The sequence below is a fragment of the Emys orbicularis genome, chromosome 7 (assembly GCF_028017835.1).
Source record: "Emys orbicularis isolate rEmyOrb1 chromosome 7, rEmyOrb1.hap1, whole genome shotgun sequence".
Classification (NCBI taxonomy): domain Eukaryota; kingdom Metazoa; phylum Chordata; order Testudines; family Emydidae; genus Emys; species Emys orbicularis.
The window spans coordinates 78,197,624-78,222,933 of NC_088689.1; the positions used below are offsets into that span (position 1 = coordinate 78,197,624).

The following is a 25,310-nucleotide window of genomic DNA, read 5'->3' on the forward strand; positions in this document are numbered from 1 at the left end:
TAATCAGGAACCTGCTAGAACCAGTTAAGGCAGGCAGGCTAATTAGGACACCTGGAGCCAATTAAGAAGAAGCTGCTAGAATCAATTAAGGCAGGCTAATCAAGGAACCTGGGTTTTAAAAGGAGCTCACTTCAGTTTGTGGTGCGAGGAGCTGGGAGCAAGGAGCTGAGAGTGAGAGGGTGTGCTGCTGGAGGACTGAGGAGCACAAGCGTTATCAGACACCAGGAGGAAGGTCCTGTGGTGAGAATAAGGAAGGTGTTTGGAGGAGGCCATGGGGAAGTAGCCCAGGGAGTTGTAGCTGTCATGCAGCTGTTACAGGAGGCACTATAGACAGCTGCAGTCCACAGGGCCCTGGGCTGGAACCCGGAGTAGAGGGCGGGCCCGGGTTCCCCCCAAACCTCCCAATTGACCTGGACTGTGGGTTCTTCCAGAGGGGAAGGTCTCTGGGCTGTTCCCCAACCCACATGGTGAATCTCTGCGGCAAGAAAATCCGCCAATAAGCGCAGGACCCACCAAGATAGAGGAGGAACTTTGTCACAATACATATACATATATACATATACACACACTCCCACACTCATAAGCATATTTCCATAAAGCCTTATGGGTGGCACCGTCACATACTGCCAGTAGGGTTATGTGGTATTTGATACTCCAATTCCAGAGGTCGACTGTCTCTACACACAGGAGGAGGGAATTTGTTCCCCCCTGCTTGTTTATGTAGAAGATAGTTGTCATTTTGTCCAACATTACTTGGATATGTCAGGATCAGATGAGCAGGAAGAATGCATTGCACACCCAACAGACTGCCCTTAATTCCACTACATTGATGTATGTCCTGGCCTCCTGAGGGGTCCAGGTGCCTTGTGTGATGCGATTGTTTATATGAACTCCCCAATCTAATAAAGCAGCATCTGTGATTATAGTCACCTTGGGTACAAGTGTGAGGAAGGGAATTCCCACCCAAACTTTCTCCGGCTTTGTCCACTGAGTGAGCGAAGCCAAAACCTTGGTTGGAATTCTTACTTTGGCACTCATGATTAGTTTTTCTGGTGAGTAGACAGACTGAAGCCAGGTTTGTAGGCAGTGCAGATGGAGCCTGGCAAACGGTATAACAAGGGTGCATGAGGCCATATGGTCACGGAGGAAAAGGCAAGACTTGACTGTGACTTGACTGAGGGTGACCTGTTTTATTAGATCACTTTTGATGTGGAATCTCTCTGTGGAAAGACAGGCTATTGCTGTAGTTGAGTCCAGGGTTGCTCTTATGAAGTCTATGGACATCTTGGGTTACAAAGTAGACTTTTTGAGGAAAGATAAACCAAGTAGGAATGCTGGGAGCTGACACAAAAAGCTCACTCTTGCTGAGGCAAAGAGGTAACAGAGTAGCTCACAATTCTAGGTATCCACAGCAGCATGTTATGCAAAGCTAGCCCAAATGGAAAGAGTCTGAACTGGAAGCAGTCCTGCCCAAGGAGGAATCTGAGGAACCTTCTGTGGGATGGGTGAATGTCTATATGAAAGTACATGTCTTTAATATCAAGGGCCATGAACCAAGTGCCCCCTTTCAGAGAGGTGATTATTGATGTCAATGTGACCATGTGGAATTTTAATTTTTGGTTGAATACATTGTTGGTGAAGATCAAGAATCGGTTTCCATCCACTGGATTTCTTGAGGACCAAGAAATATGGGGAATAGAACCCCTTCCCCTGATATTGAGGGGGTACTGGTTCTATGACTCTTTTCTGGATAAGAGAATTTACCTCTTGAAGAAGAATCTCCTTGTGAGAGAGTGGTCCCTGAAAAGGAGCCAGGAAGAGGGTTTGTGGCGGGGAGGTGAGAAACTCAATAACGTCGCCTTAGTGGATGACGTCTAGTCCCACATGTCTGTAGTTATTTTTGCCCAGCTGAGAGCAAAGAGGGTAATTCAGCTTCCAAAGGCATAAGGGACAACGAGGTATGCCATTAATGTCAGTACGCAGTCCTTGAACATACCATCAGAAAAACCCCTTGGATGGTGGGTGAAGTTGTGGCCCTTTACTTCTAACATGCGGGATCATATACGCATTGATGATAGAACACCTGAGAAGATGGTGGTCTGGGCCTATAGGGTGGCTTGTGATGATTCCTCTTCGAGGCCAGGGCATAAATGCCCAGGGAGCAGAGAGCTGTTCTAAAGTCTTTTTGAATGTGTCAAGAAACAATCGGTCTTCTCATTAAACAAGTCAGACATGTGAAAGGAAAGGTCCTCAATGGTACTCTGGACCATCTTAGGGAACCATGCAACCATGACTCATGCCTTTTGACTACAGCTCTAGTGATGGCTCTACGGGCAGTATCAGCTGTATCTACTGCCACTTGAAGTGATGTCTTGGCCAGCAGCCTGCCTTCATCAATAAGGGTTTGGTACTGGGCCTTGTTTTCCTGGGGAAATCTGTTTTAAAGTCTGCAAACAGCATGGACAAAAATCAGTGATTTTTTTTTTTAAAAAAAAAGGTTTTTATTTAAATCGGGTTTTTTTTTTGATAAAATGCTTTTTGAAGAAAAAACCTATTTAAGATAGTTTTAATTAAGATGTATCTTTGAGCTATAATGTCTCAGAATGGAATAGGGATTATAAATTCTAATTCTATAGTGTGAGACAATATAGTCATGTAACGTTTAAGAAAAGTTTTGTTAATGAGTTCCAATAGTTCATGGATTAGGGACCCAATCGTATGGGGTTCCAGGAGCTTCTGTATAGATTATTTAGCTTAATCTACCCAATGGGACTCAGTGCTCAGTCTAGAAGATACCATCAGAGATGCTTAGTTTTGCAGTTCTCAAACTGTGGATTTGTGTCTCCAGAAATAATATGCTTGTTAACAGCAAAAATGTTTTTAGATAAATAAATAAAATAAATTATAGAAGTGAGAAATAACAGACTTCAACCCTATTGTCCCTCTGCAAATTTGTGTACACAGAGTCAATCCTTACCTTTCTCTAAAAGTGCAAAGTTTCAAAAAGTTCAATGAATAGAAGATTGTTGGGGGCGGAATAGATCTCGACAAGGAGAAGAAGTCTGGAGATAAATGTGAGAAGGGAGGGACAGGCAGTAGAAACAAAAGTGAAACTGTTTGAGCAGCATATTCCAGAAGTCTTGAGGTCTTTCTGAGTGTAGCCTTCATTGATTTGAGATCTACCATACCATTCTCTCACTAGAAGGGAAAACCTATAATGGCAGCAGGCCATAAAAGAGACCCAGTTTGGGAATATTTTAATGAAGTTCCTCTACCTGTGGGTAAGACAGGCATGCGTGCAAAATGCAAACAGTGCAACAAAGAAATGCAAGGCCTGCTTGCCCGAATGAAACAACATCATGAGAAGTGTTCCTTCTCAGGAGGAAGCTGCATTGAAGATGATGAAAGGAACATGTCTGAATATGCAGGATCTTCAGGTTGGTAAACTTTTTTATTTCATACTTCTTTCTTAAGGACTGCCTGTCTTCCTTCTCGACTATTCTTGAATTCTCATGTTTGAGCAAAAAATATAGTTGTTACTCCATAGTACTATAATTTTAGATGCAGTTGTGATAAAAAATAAATAGCTGAAATACGCAAATCTTCCTTTTACAATTTCACCTTGCAATAGTACTGAGTGTCAGTGAATGCAATGAGTAATACTAAATGAGCAGTATGGTAATAATAATTAAATAACTGCATTGACTTATTTGGTTTAGGAGAATCCATCCTCAACAGACAGGAATCTGAAGACTATCCACCTTCAAGATCACCATCATTTTCTATAGTTTCAGAGTTATCTGCCAAAAGGAAAAAAGAAATACTCCATCATCCAGAAATAACCATAGATAAGTTTGTGATAAGAACCAGCAGATTACAAAAAGAGGTAACTGATGAAAAAAATTGCCCGGTTTGTTTATGCAATGAACTCTCCTTTCCAAATAATTGAGAACCCACACTTCATTAACATGGTTTAGGTATTAAGACCAAGATACAGTCCACCCAACAAAGCAGATGTCGCAGGCAAATTGCTGGATAAAGTGTATGAAAGAGAAATTGAGCAGTGTGCAAAAGGGCTAGAGGGTAAAATTGTTAACCTGAGTCTTGATGGGTGGAGCAATGTCCAGAATGATCCTGTTGTATGTGCTTGTGTGACAACAGAAAAACGGAATGTCTTCCTTACAGAAACAATTGATACATCAGGAAATGCACACACAGCAGAATACTTACAAGTAGTAGCAGTAAAAGCTATAACAAACAGTGAAAAAAATTCAAATGTCTAGTACGCAGCTTGGTCACAGACAATGCTGCAAATGTATCCAAGATGAGAAGAAATTTAGAACAGAATCCCAAGCTAATAATGTATGGTTGCAGTGCTTATTTGATGCAAGTCCTAGCCAAAGATTTCATTGTTCCAGAAATAAAGGCTAATGTTGAAATTCCAAATTCCTTCCGTAACAACCAATTTGTATCAGCTGCTCTGAAAAAAGTGGGAGGAACCAAGCTAACTCTCCCACAAGACATGCGATGGAACTCGGTAGTGGACTGTTTTGAGTACTATATCAAGAACTGGCCTAATCCGATGACAGTTTGTGAACAAAATCGTGAAAAAAAATAAATGGCACTGTCACAGCCAAAGTTCTCAACATTGGTCTTAAGAGAAATGTTGAACATATGCTGAGTATCCTGAAGCCTATTCCTGTAGCCTTGAACAAAATGCAGGGAAATAGCTGTTTTATTGCCGATGCTGTTGAAATTTGGAAGGAACTGAGTGAGATCTTAAAAAGAGAAATAGGCAATGACAGAGTTAAATTACAAGCATTAAAAAAAACGAATGGGACAAGCACTATCTCCAGCTCATTTTCTTGCAAATATTCTCAATACTCGGAACCAGAGTCAAGCCTTAACGGCTGAAGAAGAGGAGTTGGCTATGACATGGACATCCAGCAATCGCCCCTCCATAATGCCAACTATAATAAACTTCAGAGTTAAGGGTGAACCATTCAAGAAATATATGTTTGCTGATGATGTTTTAAAGAAAGTGAACTGGTGGAAGTCACTTAAGCATCTGGATTCAGAGACTATTGAAGTAATAATCTCACTTTTAACAGCAGTAGCTTCTTCTGCTCGTGTAGAAAGAATATTTTCCTCCTTTGGACTAATTCATTCCAAATTGAGAAATCGTTTGGGACCTGAAAAAGCAGGAAAGCTTGCTTTTCTTTTCCAGATTATGAATAAACAGGAAAATGAAGGTGAAGACGACTGAGTTAGCTGCAGAAGCCAATATTTTAAGTTTCTCATGTTGACCTGGTGACAGTTGATTTAATTTTCTTTTTTTCCTAAACTATTTTAGTTAACAATTTTAACAAAAACAACCTGATTTTAAAAAAACTTGATTTAAGTTCAAAAATTCATGTGCTTGTTTTGTTAAAATATGATGTTTGCTGTTGAAGAAAAAAATCCAGAATACATAACATTGTTGTTTTAATTAAATAAAATAATTTAAATGTCTGTCTGGTGATGTTCTCCTCCTAATACAGCATGGCAAGAAAGTCCTCCAAATTTAATGATTAACCTGTTGAACTGGAGATAGTTCACCTCGCAGTGACTTCATAAATATCTGCTTCAATTACCTTTGGTAAATGGAATAACCAAACAATCATTCGTTTTCTGATATAGATGTAAAACTAATCTGAAAAGTTTTCAAAATAAATCACTTTAAAAATGTATAGTGTGTACCTTCTAAAAATGAAACCTACATCTATCTCTGAGTTGTGAAGAATATGTATTAAGGTTTTAACAACCAACAAAAATACACTTTTATGTAGAAATCCATGATTAAATTGAGTCTTCCTGACTAGTGATTTAAATCATGATTTAAATCAATTTGATTTAAATCTAATCCACCCTGTCTGCAAATTTGACATAATTCAGGAAATCATAGTTTGCTAACAACTCCTGGTACTTAATAACTCTGAACTGTGGATTAGTCATCAAGAATGCTTTCCTACCCAAAAGGTCGAGGTGTTTAGCGCCCTTGTCAGTTGGGGGAGTCTTGGAGTACTACACCCTAGACCTTTCTCTAGCCACTTGCACTACTAAGGAGTGTGGCACCAGATGAGTGAATAAAAACTCTGCCCCTTTAGCTGGCATGAAATATAATTTCTCAGCTCTCCCTGATGTAGGGGCACAAGAGGCAGGGGTATGCCACACTTATCTAGCGGAGCCCAAAATGGTTTGGCTAACTGGAAGGGCCACTCTCAAAGGGCCAGAGGATGTCCAATAGGTCCTGTTGCATATCCTGGACCTCTCTGAGAGGTATATGCAGCTCAGTGCCACACTCTGCAACAACTCCTGATACTGCTTGTGGTCATCAAGTAGAAAAGGAGATGACGAAGCAACTGCCTCATCTGACGAGAAGGATGACATACCCGTTGGAACTGGTGCAATCGGCTCGATCTCATCCACCAAGCATTCGGACAGAGCCAGTTGGTACTGGCTGGGAGAGGAGGATCAGTGTGATTCCTGCACAGATCCAGGGTGCCTACTGTAAGGATCCCAAAGGGCCCCAGGGCAATCAGTAAGGATTGACCAGAGAAGGAGTGGGCCAAGGCATCGGGTACCAGCAGTCCCCTGGGTAGCCATATTCGAAGGACGTGGACGGTTCCAATACCTTCTTTGGTCTCCAACCAGGCTTGTTTCCCCTGCGGGTGGGAAGCCTCCTCTAGAGTGTCAGATTCACTTGATGAAATGATAGGCTCTTATGCCGGTGGTGCTGACAGTACCGATGGGAGGATGGTTGCAGACGTAGTCGTTGAGGATACTCTTCCCCTCAAGCTGGTTTTCCTAGATGTAGGGATGTCTTTAAGAAGAGCCCAGCCTGATAGCAGGAGAGGCTGTGGGTGTGACAGAGCAAATATATCCTCCAGTGAGGTAAAGGCTTTAGTCTTCCTTTTGGTTTGGGGAGCCCCTAAGGAGGGTACTGGCAGATCCTGGTCATTCAAGGGTCTAGTGTTCCGACAGCTCCATTGTGGAATCCCCTGATGGTGTCCCAGCACTGATCTCCCAGATGGAACCGCTAGGTACTGCTCATTAGATTTGTGGAATGGAGCTGGAGCCAGTACTGTCACATCCTTCTTCCTTTGGCCAATCCTTCTTGGACAGAAGGTTTATGTAGACCTAATTCTTTAGGACCCACACACAAGGGCTCACCTGACTTTGACTGAGATGGGGAGGGATCTTTTCTCGTAGAGGCAGATCTGGACAGAGATCTGTCCTTACGCCTATATTCTTGTTCCCTACTCTAGTGAGAGGGTTTCTTAGACTTAAAGAGATTTTGCCTCAACTCTGGAGCTCATGCTCAGAGGGGTGCTGCTCACCTTCTGAACCCCTTTTACAGGGTGATCTCCAGAGTTTGAATCCGAATGGGGTGTCATGGCCTGCTCCATGAGGTGCTTCTGCAGATGGAGCTCATGAATTCAGAGAGAAAAGGAGTGGAAGATGCTGCACTTGGTGGTAATATGAGCCTCCCCAAGACAATAAAGGCAGCCCTGGTGGTTGTCACTAATGGAGAAGGAAGGGGGGTGGGAGATACAGTTCTTGAACCCCAGAACTTTTGCTATAGTCCCCCTTTGCAGGGAGAAGCACTGCAAGGTGGGGAGAACTAAATGTATTGCGATAACTATAAAAACACTAAACTAATACAAAGTATTTAAATTTATTCATACATTCACAGCAAAGGAAGATCAAAGCAGACACGGAGGATTCTGACTGAGACCATGTGGCGGTAAGAAGGAACTGGAGACCTGTCAGTCCAGACTGCCCTGTATACTTTCAGTTTGGAGCACAATTTTGTTTTAGTATTCTATATAGTTTATTTTATGTAATGTTAGAAAGATTGAGAGTTTGGTTGGAGTGTTTAATGGCGACTTGTAGGTGAACTATCTTCTCAAGAGGGAGAAACCGCCCCTGTGTTAAGGGACCTAAACATATTCTTCTCTAGGATTTCAAAGAGAAGTGATATGTAGCACCTGGTTTATCATCAAGGCCATTTCACCTTGTTTTATTCTGATTTACAGATGAATTTTACCACAAGCAACAGATTTTGCAGGAATGTTTAGGGATGGTGTTAACCAAGAGCTTAAATTAAGCCGTAACAATTGGCCTTTTCATCCCTTTCCTTTCCAAAGAAAAAGACTTCGTTTAAACCCAGACAGAGTTTTCTTTTATAGGCACTCTAAAGTCTTCATTCATTTAACGTTAAGGAAAATGAGTATACAAAGGGGTTACTCACCTTGTGCAGTAACTGCAGTTCTTCGAGATGTGTCCCTATGGGTGCTCCACTTCTGGTGTGCATGTGCCTCTCAAGCCCTCGATCAGAGATTTTCTGTTAGCAGTATCTGTTCAGCCTGCACATGCTCCTATGTATCCTTATACCACACACCAGACTATACAGGCTATGCAAGCAGACCACCCTCAGTTCCCTTTCTCTCTCCTAATGTCCTAAGAGAAGAGTCCAAAGCAGAGGGGAAGGAGGGCAGGTAGTGGAGCACCCACAGGAACACACATCTCAAACCTCTTCTTCAAGTAGTGTTCCTGTGGGTGCTCCACTTCAGGTGATTCCCGAGCAGTATCCCAAAGGGAGGAGGGAGATTTGGAATTGAGTCCAGAACTGAAGATAGCACCGCATTACCAAGTGCCGCATTGGATCTGGCAGCATGGATTAAGGCATAGTGTTTAGAAAATGTGTACTGAAGCCCATGTAGTAGCCCTACATATCTCAGATGCTGGAATGTTCTTGAGTAATTCTGTGGATGTTGCCTGTGATCTGGTAGAATGAGCTATCACCTCTGGAGGGGGTAGGGGGAGATGAACACCACTGGTGGGAGACTATATTGTAACAAACAATAATACACCCAGAGATACACCTCAACACTCTCTGGGGAGATATTGTGGATCCCTTGGATCTGTCTGCGATGGAAACAGTCTAAGTGCCTTCCAAAATTGTTTGATTCTACCTAGGTAGAAGGCCAACACCCTTCTAACATCTAAGATATGAAAACAGGTTTCCTGTTGAGACTTATGCAGTTTTGGACAAAAACACTGGTTAAGATGAAATTCCAATAGTACCCTAGGTAAGAATTTAGGGCATGGGCATAAAGATACCTTGTCCTTGAAGAACACTGTAAAGGGGGACCTGCCATCACGGCCCCAATTTCTCCAACCCTATGGGCCAATGTGATAGCTACTAAAAACGCCACCTTCATAGATGAGTTATGCACGTTGCCACTGGTTCAAATAGAGGTCTTGTGAGATATTTAAGTACCACGCTGAGTCCCAAATTGGAGCGGGGTCCTAATCTGGAGAGTAGAGATTCCCAAAACCCTTAATAAACCTTAATGACATAGGATGAGTAAATATGTATACCCTTTCTACTGGAGGATTAAACGCTGATATTGCAGCCAATTGAACCTTAGTCAAGCTGACAACCCTGATTTCTTTAGATCCAACAGGTAATCCTGGATGACATAGCAATACAGATTCAAGCACAAGTCAGTGACAATGACACCAATGGTAGCATCTCACATTTCTGCAGGTAAGTAATTTGGGTTGACTCCTTTTTACTGTTCAGTAACACCTGCTGCACTTCTGCAGAGCAGGAAGATTCTAACCCTGCGAACCAGTGAGGAAACATGCTCTGAGGTGGAGAACCCCTATGATGGGGTGAAACACATGATCTGCACCCTGGGAAAGGAGATGGGAAAAGGTCAGAAATTTGAACGACAACTGGACGCACAGGTGGAGTAGGTAAGAGTGCCAAGCATATATCAGCCAGATCAGTACTGTAAAGATAACCATAGCTTTGTCTTGTCTGATCTTGTTCAGCACCCTTAGTATTAGTTGTGTTGGAGGAAATTCTTAGACCAGACCCTTCGTCCAAGAGTGGTGGCTAGCGTCCTCTTGAGCAGAATAGAGGACACTTATTGTTCTTGGACATGGAAAAGAGATCCACCTGTACAAATCCCCACCTTTGAAACACACAGGAAACTCTGAAAGACCAACTCCCATTCGTAGTCCTAGGAGATGCGCCTACTGAGAATGTCCACTGTGGCGTTCTGAATGCCTGGGAGACAGACGGCTGAAAGATTGGATCTGATGGGTTATACACCAGTTCCACAGTTTCATAGTTTTGGCGCACAGGGAGAGGGATCTTGCTCCTCCCTGTTTGTTGATATAGAACATGCAGGTCACATTGTCTGTCATGATCCTGATTGATTTGCCCCAGTGAGGGGTAAGAAATGAAAGCAAATGTTCCTGACTGCCCCAAGTTCTAGCAGGCTGACGTGGAGACTGGTTTCCTGAGGTGGCCATATGCCCTGAGTGGTGAGGGCACTGAGATGACCCTATCCCAACAGTGATTCATCTGTTATGGTTGTTGCTGGAGCTAGGTGAATGAAAGGGATGCCTGCACAAACGCTGGGCTAATTCTTTTCCACCAGTCTAGGGAGTTCCTCATCTATAGGGGAACTGTGACCTGTCTGTCCAAAGTGTCTCTGGACAGTGAATAAGTCATTCTGAGCCAGCCATGAAAGCAGCAGAGGGATAGCTTTGCATGGTCGGTGATGAAGGTGCAAACTGCTATGTGTCCCAGGAGCTGTAGACAGTTCCTTATTGTAGTTCAAGGACTTCCTTGAAATGTCCTGATCAGACCTGACAAAGTTATGAACCTGTTTGTGGGAAAGGTAGTATCTACCAATGAATCCAAGTATGCTCCTATCAACTGTATTTTCTGTACAGGGGCTAATTGTGGATTTTCTTGCATTTAGATGTAAACCCAATTCCTGAAAAAGAGAAAGCAGAAGACAGCACTGCTTCATAAAATCAGCCTTTGAGCAGCGATTTGTCAGGGTACAGGAAGACTAGAATCTCTTCTCATCAGAAGTAAGCAGCCACTACACCACCAGGAACTTTGAGAACACCTGTGGAGCCAGAGAGAGGCCGAACGGAAGTACTCAGTACTGAAAATGATCCTGCCCTATAGTAAAATGTACGTTTTTCCTCTGTGATGGGTGTCTTGCTATATGGAAATAGTTGTCTTGTAGGTCAAAGGTTGAAAACCAATCACCTGCCTCTACTGAAGGGATTATAGCTGCCAGAGTCACCACCCTGCGTATAACAACTGCTTTGAAGATGGACCTGGTAGTGTTGTCTGTGGCCTCCAAGGACACTTGAAAAGTGAGAAGATGGACTGAAATTGTTCCCTATGTTTCCCTGTGGAAGAAATTTCAGTAAATTTATTATAGCTTGTAAAATTATATTTAGTAATGATCGCCTGATAGTTTGTGATCTGAAATTGCAGGGTCATGGATGAATAAGATTTCCATCCAAAAAGGTCTAGCCTCTTTTGGTCCTTACAGGGTAGATCTGGAGTAGTGTTGCTTACGCCTCTCATTTACCGCACGCACCACCAGGGAGTGAGGTGGAGGGCTGGAGAAGAAAAATTCTGAGGGGGAACATAATATTTCTTATCTGTCCCTTTACAATGGCAGTGGGTGTTTGCCACACAGTGTTAGCTGAGTCCAGGAACGCCTCATTAATGGTGGGAGTTGATGACTGTACAATGTATAGCTGTTTGTGGTCTGGCAAATTGCTGGCAATGTGCAGTCCAGGGATCCCACCACCCTTGTTGTCATGCACAAGGATCTTCTCTGTGAATGTCAAAAAACAGGTTCCTACACAGATACATAGGAGAACCCTGTACAGAGATAGAGACTGAATGGAAGTCTCCCTTATTCTCCTCAATATCCTCCCAATGAGGGGGGAGAGGCACCAACAGAAAAGGGTGGAGAGTCCTATGGTACCAGAGGAGGATGGTAATCTGGGGATTGAGGTCTCAGTACCAAGAGACACTTGATACCCATGAGCAGTGGGGACTCTGGTTCATCTATCTCAGACAAGTCCTTAGAGTACACTGGAATGGGTTACCTAGGAAGGTGGTGGAATCTCTTTCCTTCAAGGTTTTTAAGGCCCGGCTTGACAAAGCCCTGGCTGGGATGATTTAGTTGGGGATTGGTCCTGCTTTGAGCAGGGGGTTGGACTAGATGACCTCCTGAGGTCCCTTCCAGCCCTGATATGCTATGATTCTTGCGGTACCGAGCGGCGGATCAGTACCAATGTGGCCGAAGTAGATGGTACCACTGATTGGGAGCATACCATCCCAGGGACCATTGGTATCTGGAGCTGTGGTTTACCGGGCATCAAGGGTGCCAGTAGGTAGGTACCAGTGGCGGGCTGTAACCGATGATTCCACCCTGAAGTGCTTATCCTTGCCCTCCTTGTCTCTCATAGATGGTACCATCTCTGAGCTGCGTTTCTCTTTAGAGCTCTGGGACTCGCCGTCCCCACTGGTACCAGAGGAGGAGTCTTTCATCTCTATGGTACCAAGCCAAGAGGTCGAGGCTTCTGAGACCATAGATCTAACAAAGGACAAGATCAGTTTTGTATGATGACAGGCCAAGTGCCTCTTCTTTGATGCTTTCCCTGAGGCTTCCATAGCCTTCCCCTTTCTAGGGAAAACCTGCAACCGCTGTTGAAGGGGTGCTGGATTTGTCCAGAGACAGGCGTACAGTGGAAGTCTCCTGACCTGACTCAGAAGTGGGTTGAAGTGCCCTCAGCAGCAGCCTCAGTTTAATTTCCCTGTTCTTCCTGGCCCCAAATTTGAAGGCCAGGCAGAAGTTGCACTTCTGGGAGACATGGGACTCCCCCAAGCAACAACACACTTGGAGTGGCCACCACTTACTGACATAGCCTCTCGACAAGAAAGGCAACATTTGAAACCTTGGAAGCCAGGCATGCCCTGCCAGGAAAATAAGGCTCCCGGAGGAACAGGGAGACGAAACAAGTAAATCCTCTCATTACTCATAGCTAACTAACTATAAACTAACAACTAAATTCACTACCTAATCCTAAACCAAAAACTATGGATAAACTGCACAAGGAAATAGCTGAGGCACGCTCAGGGCCGGCTCTGGCTTTTTGGCTGCCCCAAGCAAAACAAAAAACAAAAAAACGGGGCGGCCAGAACGGGAAAGCAAAAAAAAAAACCAAAAACCTGCAGCGCAGCCGGAGCGCGGGTGCAGGGGGACAGGCCAACCGAGGGGAGGGGGAGGGAGCGGGCGGGCGGGAGAGAGAGAGAAGGGGGGCGGCCAGGGCTACAGCGGGGCGCTACGACGCGGCCCCTCCCGCCGCGCCGCCTGCCGCCTGCCAGGAGGGCTCCGCTCCGGTCGGCAGGGAGGGAAGGACGAGGCATGCCTTGCCGGGCTTGCTGCAGGGCGCTCCCATCCTCCGCGCCTCTTGGAACAAAAAAAGGCGGCCATGCCGCCCTAGGATTGGGCCGAATGCCGCCTCGTTCAATCTGCCACCCCAAGCACCAGCTTGCTCGGCTGGTGCCTGGAGCCGGCCCTGGGCACGCTCAAGGCAGACACGCTAAGGCTCCATCTCAGGCCAAAGCAGTTGAGAAGTAACTGAAGGCAGTTCACCCACGCATCCCTATATAGTCTTGGTGTGCGGCATCAGGATACAGAGGATGCATGTGCAGGCCAAACAAACACTGCTAACAGAAAAATCTCCAGTCAAGGGCTCAAGAGGCACATGTACACCTGCAGTGGAGCACCCAAAGGGACACTACTCGAAGCACCAGCTAAAGTTGATAAACAGAAATTGTGGGATTTGGATAGCATTTAAGATTCCTAATATTCATTAACAACTTGTCACAAGACCATTCTTAGAATGGCTTCTTTTAAGTAACTGATTTAAATACTCTTCCCCCCCCCCACACCCCACCCATAGGACTTAGTTAAGATTAGAGAGACAAGGTGAGTGAGGTAATATCTTTTATTGAACCAACTTCAGTTGGCGAGAAAGACAAGCTTTCAAGATACACAAAGCTCTTCCTGAGGTCTGGGAAAGGTACTCAGATGTCCCAGCTAAATACAAGGTCGAACAGATAGTTTAGCATAAGTAGTTAGCACTAGTTATTGAAGTTGGTTCAATAAAAGCTATTACCTCACCCACATTGTCTGTCTAATATCCTGGGACTGACATAGCTACAACAGCACTGCATATAACAATTAATTAAGATTGGAAAAAGTGAGTATTTATAAACTATTTAGCTTATCCATAATAAACCAGGCAGGACTTACCTACCCTTTGCCATGTATAAACTTTTTCAGTTATTTATGACACACGGAAAGGACTGAGTATTGATTTTGGGACTAATGAACCTTGGCTGTAGTTTACCTACATAAAAGTGTCCCATCCAAGTGCAGACCCATTCTCTAAAGTGTAATCTCTATTAAAAGCTGTCCACAGAGTCATAGAGAAGCAACGGTAACTGAAGTAACCATTGCATGTTGTTTGTGTTTTGTTTATATTTTCCTTTCTTTAATAAGGAAATAGTCATAGTTAATAACTGCGATTGTTTTGCTTGTCTTCAATCCTGGTGTCCCCTAAGATAGTGATTTTCAACCTTTTTTCATTTGCAGCCCCCTTTGGAAATTTCAAATGGAGGTGCAGACCCCCTTGGAAATCTATTGTTGAGTTGAATTCTGTTCAGTCAGTTTTCAGTCTAAGTCTTTCGCAGACCTCAAACTTAGTCCGTGGATCCCTGGGTTAAGAACCACTGTCCAGAGGCATAAAAAGGACCATGTGTGACTAAAACAGTGGGAATGATATCCCTGAGTTGGTATTAAGAGACATAATTATTAAGATTTGGCCTACTATTTCTTGTTTTTCTAGACTATACATTTTAGTAATTTGGGGGATTATATAACTTGGCACTCAATAACTGAAGACACTGCTTTCTACCCCACAACACGTCAATCACAAGGAACAAACTACACAGAATCCAAATGTTCTTCCAAATAATTGTAACTTGTCCCACAATGACGAAGTTCACAATTACAGGAAATAACATACTGACAGCTTTTTGGAAACTCTGGTACTACTACTCAATGACAATGCCACAACAACTAGAGTGACAGGACAGCACAAGACTGCAATGTCATGCAGTGATCATCCTTGAATGACATATCAGCTGCTTACCAGAAAACGAACACCTGACTTTACACCAGCAAAGGCAACAAAACAGCTTTCTAAAACAAAGCCTCAGACTAAAATCCATTTTTTTAGACAAAGAGGAAGAATGGTCTTGTGGTTAAGGAACTGCCTTAAGGATTCTAGGTTCAATTCCCACGTCTGTCTCTCACTTCCTATGTGACCTTGGGTAAGTCGCTTTCTCTCTCTGCCTCAATTCTTCATCTACAAAATGGGGGTAATACTACTTCCTTTCTTCCACCCTTTGTCTATTTAGACTGTAACCTCCTTGGGGCAGAGACTGTCTCTTACTTCGTATATGTACAGCACCCAGCACAAGGAAGCCACAAATTCTGTTGAAGCCTCAAAAGCATTACAGCAAGACAAATAAGTAACAGAAGATCAAAATAAGTTGGCAGCATCCCTATAAATTATAGAACATAAGCACAAAGTGACTAGAAAATAATCATTCAGACTTAAGAGCTCCTCAGAATAGAGACCTTGACTTATATTAGGAAAGCACTTAGCACACTGTGATCACTACTGGAAATAAAGCATATCCACTGAGGGGACAAGCATGAGAACGGTGCCCCCAGACTGCCCAGCTAGCTCCTAGCTAAAGGCATAGGGCCAAAGAGCAGCCACTAGATGAAGGACAACCTACAGGCAGGCTGGGGGTTGGAAAAAACATTTCAGCTTTTATATACAGAAGCCCAAAATCTCATCTCCTAGCACATTCTTCTCAACGCTGCACTTTCCAAAGAGATGGTTACTCACACAAAGATGTTGTCTTTTGGCATGATGTGACTTAACCCTTCATCCATTTGGAAAATTTTGTGGAATCGGTGATTATAAACATCTGTCACCACCATCTAAAAGAGTGAAGTTAGAGACAGTTAGACAAACTAAAATAATTCACAATTCTAGAAACAGTTCCTCATTTTTCTCTCTCTGACATTTTTAATGTACACGTCACCAAAGTGTTGATGGAGGCTCTATAGTGACACCTTATGGTTGATCCAACATACTATTATCTGAATCTAATCAGACCAATGAGGCAGAGAATAACAATTGGGCCTGATTTTTCAGAGGCATTGAGTACCTGCAGCTCCCAGTGGCTTCACGTCAACCACAGTGGCCACTGTCCTGTGAAGATATCATCATACATCCCAGTGCATCAAGGCCCAACAGGCTGGGATGTAAGACAGAGATAACCGAACACTTAAAGGAACTGAACTAATCCTCTGAACTGGCATGAGGTAACAAGTTATATACATGGGAATCCAGACAACTTCCCACGAACCACAGGTTTCAAGCCTGATGTTTTAATGGGCAATAAAATTATTCACTTCTTAAGAAAGATAAAGCACATCCCATTTCCTGTTGCTACTAAGGAGGTTTCTAAGGAATAGATACCCCCAAAGTAGTAATATCAGGGGCAAAAAGGATAAACTAAGAGAAGTTGCAATGGTAGTGGCAGTCATTTTTCTCTCTCTTCCCTCACACACACACACACACATCCCCTTTTTAAAACCATTATTACTGTCATTACTATAATGGAGGTATCAAAGTGAACAGGGCTTGCCTGTGTCATGGCTTTCTTTTTAGAATTCAGGCAAGCAAGGAGTTATATATCAGTCCAATTAGTTAATGCTTAGTTACTATTTTGCTCCTCTTTGCTTATTGTCCATTTCAAAGTTTTTCCAATAATAAAATGCTTTAAAAAGAAAGAACACATTTATTAGCAAAATTATTGTGTGTGCTTGGTCTTACATTTTCTGCAGGGATCTTGGAGAGTTTGGAAAGAGCTTCACACAGGTCTGATACAGCCCCCATCATTGGCACAACTACCCGATACTGGAAACAGAGAGAACGTTAAACTTACACGAGGCAAAATAAATCCAAGCATGGAGCAGAACGTTAGCAAATGGGAGTTTGGCCATTCGTTAGTCCTGACATCTTAAAAGCAGAGAATTCTATGGCAAGTGGGGTTTCCAGTCACACTTGGCTGTCTTCAGTGTCTCAGGCTCAGATTTAAAGATTTGAAGCCCAGACAGCCACAGCACAGATAACAGAATTTCACCCAGCAATTCCTCTGTCTAGTCCAATAACTTGGGGTGGAACTTTTAGAAAGACATCCAATCTTGATTTCAAATGATGGAACAATCCACCACACTACCCCAAAAAGCTGTTCCAATGGTTAAATACCCTTACTGTTGAAAAATCTGTGCCTTATTTGCTCTCTGAATTGCTTCCATTTCCAGCCACTGGATATTGCAATTAACATTGCAAAAGGTACCATCCTAGAGAAACTCTCCCAGAAGGTTTTGACTTTATGCATCTAAAGCAGGGGTGGGCAAATTTTTTGGCCCGGGGGCCATATCTGGGAATAGAAATTGTATGGCGGGCCATGAATTCTCACCAAATTGGGGTTGGGGTGAGGGCTCTGGTTTGGGGTGGGGCCAGAAATGAGAAGTTCAGGTGCGGGAGGGGGCTCTGGGCTGGGGGAATGGGGGTGTGTGTGAGGGCACAGGCTGGAAATGCGGGCTCTAGGGTGGGGCTGAGGATGAGGAGTTTGGGGTAATAGGAGGGTGCTCTGGGCTGGGGCAGGGGGTTGGGGTGTGGGAAGGGGGGCAGGCTCCAGCTGGGGGGGCAGGCTCTGAGGTGGAGCTGGGGATGAGGTGTTTGGGGTGCAGGAGGGTGCTCCGGGCTTGGATCGAGGGGTTCGGAGGGTGAGAGGGGCATCAGGGCTAGGGCAGGGGGTTGGGGCGCAGGGGAAGGCTCCGGGGTGCAGGCTCCAGGCGGTGCTTACCTCAAGCAGCTCCTGGAAGCAGTTGCATGTTCCTTCTCTGGCTCCTATGTGGAGGCGCGGCCAGGCGGCTCTGCATGCTGTCCCATCCGCAGGCACCGCCCCTGCAGCTCCCATTGGAGCACCGGAGGGGGCCATTAGAGCGGGGCATTTGGAGTGCGTAGGAGCCGGAGGGGGACCATGCCGGGGCTTCCGGGAGCTGCATGGAGCGGCCCCCAACCCTGCTCCCTGGCAGGAGCACCAGAGGGGGGCCATGCCACGGCTTCCGGGAGCTGCACCCGACCCTGCTCCCCGGCTGGAGCGCCACAGCAGGGCAAGGCCCGCTCCACAGAGGGAGCTCGAGGGCTGGCTTAAAACAGCTGGTGGGCTGGATCCAGCCCACAGTTTGCCCACCCCGATCTAAAGCACGCACCAGGAAAGGAGGAAGCCACGGTCAGGTTGGCTGGATTTCTACTATACCTCATGTAAATTGGAGTTAACCAATGTGTCTTCCTGCAAATCATTTCTCCAGAACTATCTAACTCCCATAAGGATATCACATAGGCACTGGCTAAAACTAGAGATTTCCTATGGCCACTGGGAATACTTTGCAGAGAGGAATAAATATTTTCCGGACACGAGAAGAAGAGACAAGTTGAGACTAACGCCAGGAGTCAAGCTCTCCCCTCACTTCAGCTCAAGGCCTTCCACTAGTCTCCATCCTCCTCATCCCAGGAATGGTAGGCTCTCCAAGCAAGCACTAACCCCTCGGGAGCCAATCAACACTACCAGAGCCTACCGGCATCAGGCACCTGCAGCCCACCATGGCCTTCCAGCACTGAGTGCCCCACTCCCATGCCACCACATGAATTGAGCTTTTCTGTACAAAAAAAATGTTATTCAGCTCATGCAATAGCTGTCTCCTGCCTGTGATTAGATGTTCGGCTGTGTGTGTGTGTGTTCTCCCCGTGTGCTGCCCCAGCTTTGCGCAGAAAGCCATCACAGCAGACCTCAAGCGAACTGCCCAATGACCACAAGATCCTTAAGGTACAAAGGCACCAGGCCAGGTTTATTGTTGACAAAGCATGGTAATAGAACCTGGTAGACTCTACAAAGATAGTAAGACATGTATGCCCATGACAAGAATGCAGCTCAGTGAATGGCAGACTTTCCATTCCCCCCTCTGGACAAAGCTACTCCCTCTGAGATACATCTTTATACCCTAATACAAACAAATTATGTACTACCTCTGACATAGTTACTGCCCCCGATGTGGCTAGTTATCACCTTGTACATGTTGGTTCAATCAAAACATCTTTATTACATATTGTCATTCTGACCTTATCTTTTAGTAGGGGTCAGCGTGTTCCTGTTATCCTTATGGAATGTTTTTATACCATCCTTAATATCAGGATGTTCTGGTACCACTTGATATCGGGATGATGTTTGCGTGAGTACTCTGTGCTTAGCACTTCTTAGGAATGTGTATTTCTGCAATATCAGCCCTGTTCTTGCCAGATTCTGTGAGCAGGTCCTGCCTCATAGCAAGCCTCTGATACAAGGGCTTATGTCTCAGGCTCTCTTCCTACTACATTGCCCACTTCCTGATTCCTGCTCCAAGGGACAAGTCAACATGCACCATGCCAGTGACATATCAGAGGAAAGAGGTCACTTACCAGAAACTGTCATTCAAGAGTCTCCTCTGTGCAAGCAGACACACCTGAGGCCCCTCCCATCCAGCATCAACCTTCAGAACCCTCTTCAAAAGCATTGTTGTCAGGAAATGCATGCACACCCCCTTCTGGTACCAAATGTTCAGCACACGAGATTATGTAAGGGAGCACACCAGCCCCATCACCTTCATTCCTTCTCCTGAACTGCAGAGACCCATTTACATGGAGAACTCTGAAGTAAAAGGGAATACAGGAAGGTATTGTGAATGAGCAGAGGCAACGCTCAAAGAACAACAGTTACTGATGAGTTGCCTTTCTTCTCTGAGGGCCTCTGAACATTCCCATCTAGGGGAGCAGTGAGCGGTATTGCCCATATGGAAGGTGGGAGAGGAGTTTTAATGAATTAGAAACTGTAGCACCGCCTTCCCAAACTGAGCATTTAAACAGGATGCTACGTCGTACCTGGTGAGTGACACTGAACATAGTTACAAGAGTGTTCACATACTGGTCCCCGTTAGCGTCTCTGAATCTGCAAATCCTGCTGAACACCTACAATTACAGTAAAACTAAAGAATACATCTAGGCCTACAGAGCAACACAGTCATCAGCGTAACCTACCAACTGTACCTAAAGGTTGACGCAGTCATCAGCATCATACAAAAGGGTCCTCATCAGGGCAGCACTGATAATAATATCAGCAAATGTCAAAGGGCTCTTGGGTGCCAAACAAGACCTTATAGCCAAAATGTGCCCTTACTCTCACTGCCAGATATTATGCCTCCAGGAGACACAGAGAGGGATTAACAGCCACTGCCCTGGATATTTGGGATGAACTTGACAATTGAAAGACCACACAAGCAATATGGCAGTGCCATTTTTGTCTAACTTAATCTTGTCATCAACAACACATCTATGACTGATAACAATGACATTGAAGTCCTGACTGTAAACATTGGTAGCATTTCCACCGTGTCTGTCTATAAACTGCAGTGCAAACAATTCAAGTTAACAAGCCCACAACCCTGAACGTGACAAAACGCAGGTGATCATTGGTCACAACGTCAAATGGGGCTATCGCGTAACTGATGAAAATGGTGAACTAGCTGAATTGTGGCCAAATGCACACCACTTAATTCAGAATCCTAAGCTCTCCAGTTCTTCCAACAGCAGCTGATGGAAATGAGGCTACAACCCTGATCTGGCATTTATCAGCAACAACATAACTGGTTCAGGTCACAAACTTAGTTTGGGCCCAATTCCACACGTGCAGCGCCAGCCCATCGCCATCCAGAATGCAGCTGTAATGCCAAACTCAGTACAATGCTGGTGCTGCTTTAATTTTAAGAAAGTAAAATGGAAGAGCTTCTCCAATGACCTCGATGCCATTGTAAGAAATATTGAACGAATACCAGAAAATTATGACCAGTTTGTCAATGCATGGTCTCGAAGAAGCATAATCCACAAGACTGGAGAACAAACTATGTGCCAGGAACAACATCCAACTTATCAGATTAGTATGCAAAATGCAAGCAGAACTTCAAAGCAGACCCATTCACTGAAAGTACCATCACATTCGGCAAAAAAATGGTCTCTAGACTAAAGGAGGAAAAACAAAAGTCATAAAAGAATCTCACTGAGAGCGTGCACATGACCCAGAGCAGTAAAAAGCATGGATTAACCATCTGGAAACAACCACCCAAGGACAGCAGAGCAACACTACACATTTACTGCAGACAAGGTCACACAACGACTCCTAAAAAATGACTGGGCACCAAACGAATAGCCCAAGATACAGCTTAAGTGGCCAGAAGAACTAGGAAACGTATAATTTTGGGGCACAGTATGTAATGACCAAATTAACCTCCAGAATTAACACCCTCAAGAATGGCAAAGCCACTGGTCTAGATGACATTCGTATTCAACATATCAAACGCTTTGGATCAGGAATAAAGAACTGGTTACTCAAGTTGTTTAGCACATGCTCAGCCACATACAAAGTACCCAAGATCTGACAACGAACACATGTTGTGGCACTCCTGAAGCTGAGGAAGGACACAACAGAGTCAAAGAACTTTAGGCTTATATCACTACTATGTCACCTCAAGAAACTATAGGAGCATCTCATCCTAAAACACCTATTACCACTCATTGAAAAGCATCTAATCCCAGAGCAAGCTGGATTCTACCTAGGCAAGTCATGCACCAGTCAAGTGCTGAATATCACTCAATACATCGAAGATGGCTTTGAAAAGTTTGTGGTAACAGGGGCCATGTTTGTCAGCTTAGCAGCAGCATACAGTAGTGAATTATTGAAAGCTCCTCACTAAAATATATAACATGACAAAAGACCACCACCCCAAACGACTGATACAATTGATATTAGAGAACCAATGTTTATATATCAAACTATGTGGGAAGCAGAATGGATGGCGGCAACAGAACAAGGCCTAAGATAAGGGAGCATACTCTCATCAATACACTATAATATTTACACGAATGATCAACTGATCGATCTCAGCACAAGAAGTTTTATCTATGCCAACAACAAGCCAAGGATTTTGCCCAGATTGAAGCTATGCTAACATCGGCATTCTTTGGGCTCTCGGTTTATTACACCAACAACCCAACTGCATGCCAACCCAGCCAAAACGCAAGTGAGTCTCTTCCATCTTCAGAATCATGAGGCCAGTAGACAAATCAACATAATCTGGAATGGGGTATCACTTGCTGCTGGAATCCTGTCTGCCTTAGACTGACACTAGCTCACACTCTTTCCTTCAAGGCACGATGGAGAAGACAAAAGGGAAAGTTTGCACCCAGAACAAACTCAGAAAGCTTGCACATTTAAAATGGGGAACCAACCCAGCAATGCTACGAGCCACTGCACTTGCACTTTGCTATTCAACAGCCAAACATGCATGCCAGCATAGGAAAGATCTGTTCGTTCAAAGCTGAACCCTGTCCAGGATGACAGCTGCTGCTACATCACAGAATGTCTAAAACCAACAAATGAGAACTACCTTTATGTGCTTGCTAGAACCGCTTCACTGCATATCAGGAGAGCGGTTACAAGCAAAAGGGAACAATTACGACAAGTCAAAGATACCAGATATCTGCTACATGGCCACACTGAGGCAGCCACCCACCTGGAATCACTGAAAAGCTTCCTAGCTGCAATGGAACTACTTAGAAAAATCACCAACAGCTATTCAACTGGAAATATGGTACACACAGCTCAAAACACTCAACAAGGACATCAAAATGCACACTGAGGTTGCTGAATCCCTTCCCAAAGGTGCAGAGAAGAACTGGTTGACTTGGAGATGTTTACATCGCCTCTGAACAAGAGTTGGCAGGTCAAAAGTCAACATTCAGAAGTGACCCAAATGACCAAGACATTTGTGACTGTGGTGAAACAAACCATGGAACATCTGTTGGTTTGCCAATTCCTGCAGGAACCTTGCACCACAGAAGATCTCACCAGGGCTACAGATAAGGCCCTATCACATGCCCAAAACATGCCCTATGACTGTGGTGGAAGGACACAAGTAGTAGTAGTTACATTAATGCGAATCTTTTAGAGTGCACCAGCAAGGTTATGAATGGGGCAATTAGAGCACATTAGAGCACTTTATAAATCACATGCCTGTCATGTGCTTTGCCACATTGCGTAGAAAAGCTCTAACATGAACTACAAAGTTGGAGCGTGTTGCAATATGACCTGTCTCATTCAGATTTCTTACTTTTAATAGGTGGTAACAAAAATAGAATTTAGTTTACTACATGGGTGGAGTTCTGAGTCCTCTGTCTTGAGGCATACACCAAATGCTAATTAATTTGGGCTTCTTCTGTAGGAAGTCAACCTTCTGATAAAAGTTAAGTTTAAGATTTTGTTTAACTTGGGTTCCTGGCATAGGGTCTGTGGAAAAATACAGGGAAGGATAAGTACTCACTGAGATGGTTTGGGTAAATATACAGCTTTAACTGTGTAAGTGGCAAAAAAAAGACAGGAATTTTTTCCATTTTTACCCATCCTGGGCAGACAGCCAAACAAGTGGTAAGAGCTTGTTTGTTTTAATACATCTTACAAACATATAAAGAGAAGCAGTTTTAAGTTTTGTTTTAGCTACAAATGATGAGAGTTGTAAGTTCTCAAGCTCTGTTAACATCTGAAAGCTTTAACTATAATTTTTGTAATATTTAATTAAGATTTGTAAACCTCGATTTTGGGATAAAATTTTCAAACCTTAAAATATAACCACGTAATTCTTCACCCCTTCTTTTTTATGCTTAAACTAAAATGATGTTTTTGTTTGTAATTGGGGTTTATGAACAAATGTCCATTCCTAGGTGGGGTTCAGAAAAGAGAGGAATTATGCCATGATAATTGGACCTACAAACTTATCCATATGTGAGCTCAATTGTAACAAGTATGTACAAGTTTATAAGATGTTACAATAACTTTTATCAACAAATACTGAATGGGAAAAGATACAAAAGGGAGATAAAATAAGGGAATTAATCAAAAACAAAAAGGCCGAGTTGACATGATTCAAGGACTGTGCTGAAATAATGATTGTTATAAAAAGGAGATGTGGAGCTGGAAGTTAATGAGCCAAAATTGGTATGCTGGATATTAGGTCTAAATGGTGGACAAAATAATCAAGGTGTAAACTATTCTACAAGCTGGGGTCCGCAGCCCCTATGGGGTCCCTAGAGACTGCACAGGGAGTCTGCAAAATATTACGAAAAAATAAATAAATCTCACTGCACACCTGCACATGTCACACCAAAGACAGACTGCAGTAAGAAGCAGGCACACCCATCTCCCTGGTATCTGTAAATATAGTCTTAAAGCATTACTAATAGTACGTGTTTGTATGAAGTACATATATACTTTTGTCAATCAGTTTCTCAGTTGGGGATCCGTGATTAACATTGTATTTGAAAAGGGGTCCGTCAACAAAAAAAAGTTTGAGAACCTCTAATCTAAGTGACTGTCAAAACAAGGGGATTTTTCCTTCTAAAAGCTCTCTCCAGCAAAAGAAGAAGGGAACAAGGAATGTTAAAAAGAAAGCCTTATTTACTACTTTACATTTCAAATGCTTAAACTGTTTCTCTTTCTTTTCTGTATTTTTAATAAAAGGTTAAAAAGGATTTTTAAAGGGTGTGTTTGCAAGGGTGTTACGCAGGCAGAGGTCTCTGTATTCCAAACCCCAGACCTCATTTAACTCTGGTTAATATTAGGTTATGTTAACATCTTTACCCCATTTATTCCATTTAAATTAATGCAACAGTGGAACTATACAATGTTGCAGTGATTACAAGGGCCCTCAAGAAATATTGAGTAGTCTCAGTTGGAGTGGCCTTCAGCATAGGAAGAATCTGAAAAATATTGAGGAAACTTTTCTTTGGTAAGGAAGCTTTTCCCTGAGCAGTATCCAAAACAGCTCTGATGAATGTGATCCTCTGAAAGAGATGTGGGTTGATTTCTCCTAGGCGAGCTGCAAGCCCCACACTGTGGAACCAGTGGCAAATATGGAATATGGAGGCTCATCTCCTGCTACAAACCTGGCTCTTATCAGCCAGTTATCTATGTATGGAAAGACATGGACCCCTTAGGGGTAACATCTAACCGTATGTCCACACCACAGTGGCACAGTTATGGCACTGCAACTGTACTGCTGTAGTATCATAGTGAACACACTTCCTACATCGATGGGTTTTTTCCATCAATATAGTTAATCCACCTCTGA

The 25,310-nt window shown here is 43.8% G+C and overlaps 1 protein-coding gene across 1 annotated transcript in view; it reads right to left on the reverse strand.

Annotated features, from left to right (window-relative positions):
- The window catches only part of USP4 (ubiquitin specific peptidase 4), a 131,927-nt gene that overhangs the window by 34,231 nt on the left and 72,386 nt on the right, over positions 1-25,310 (reverse strand). Inside the window, exons 12-13 of the mRNA XM_065408657.1 lie at positions 16,867-16,950; positions 15,871-15,965 (exon numbers count right to left, since the gene is read on the reverse strand). Coding sequence (XP_065264729.1) covers positions 15,871-15,965; positions 16,867-16,950 — 179 coding nt within the window. The remainder of the gene's footprint in view (positions 1-15,870; positions 15,966-16,866; positions 16,951-25,310) is intronic.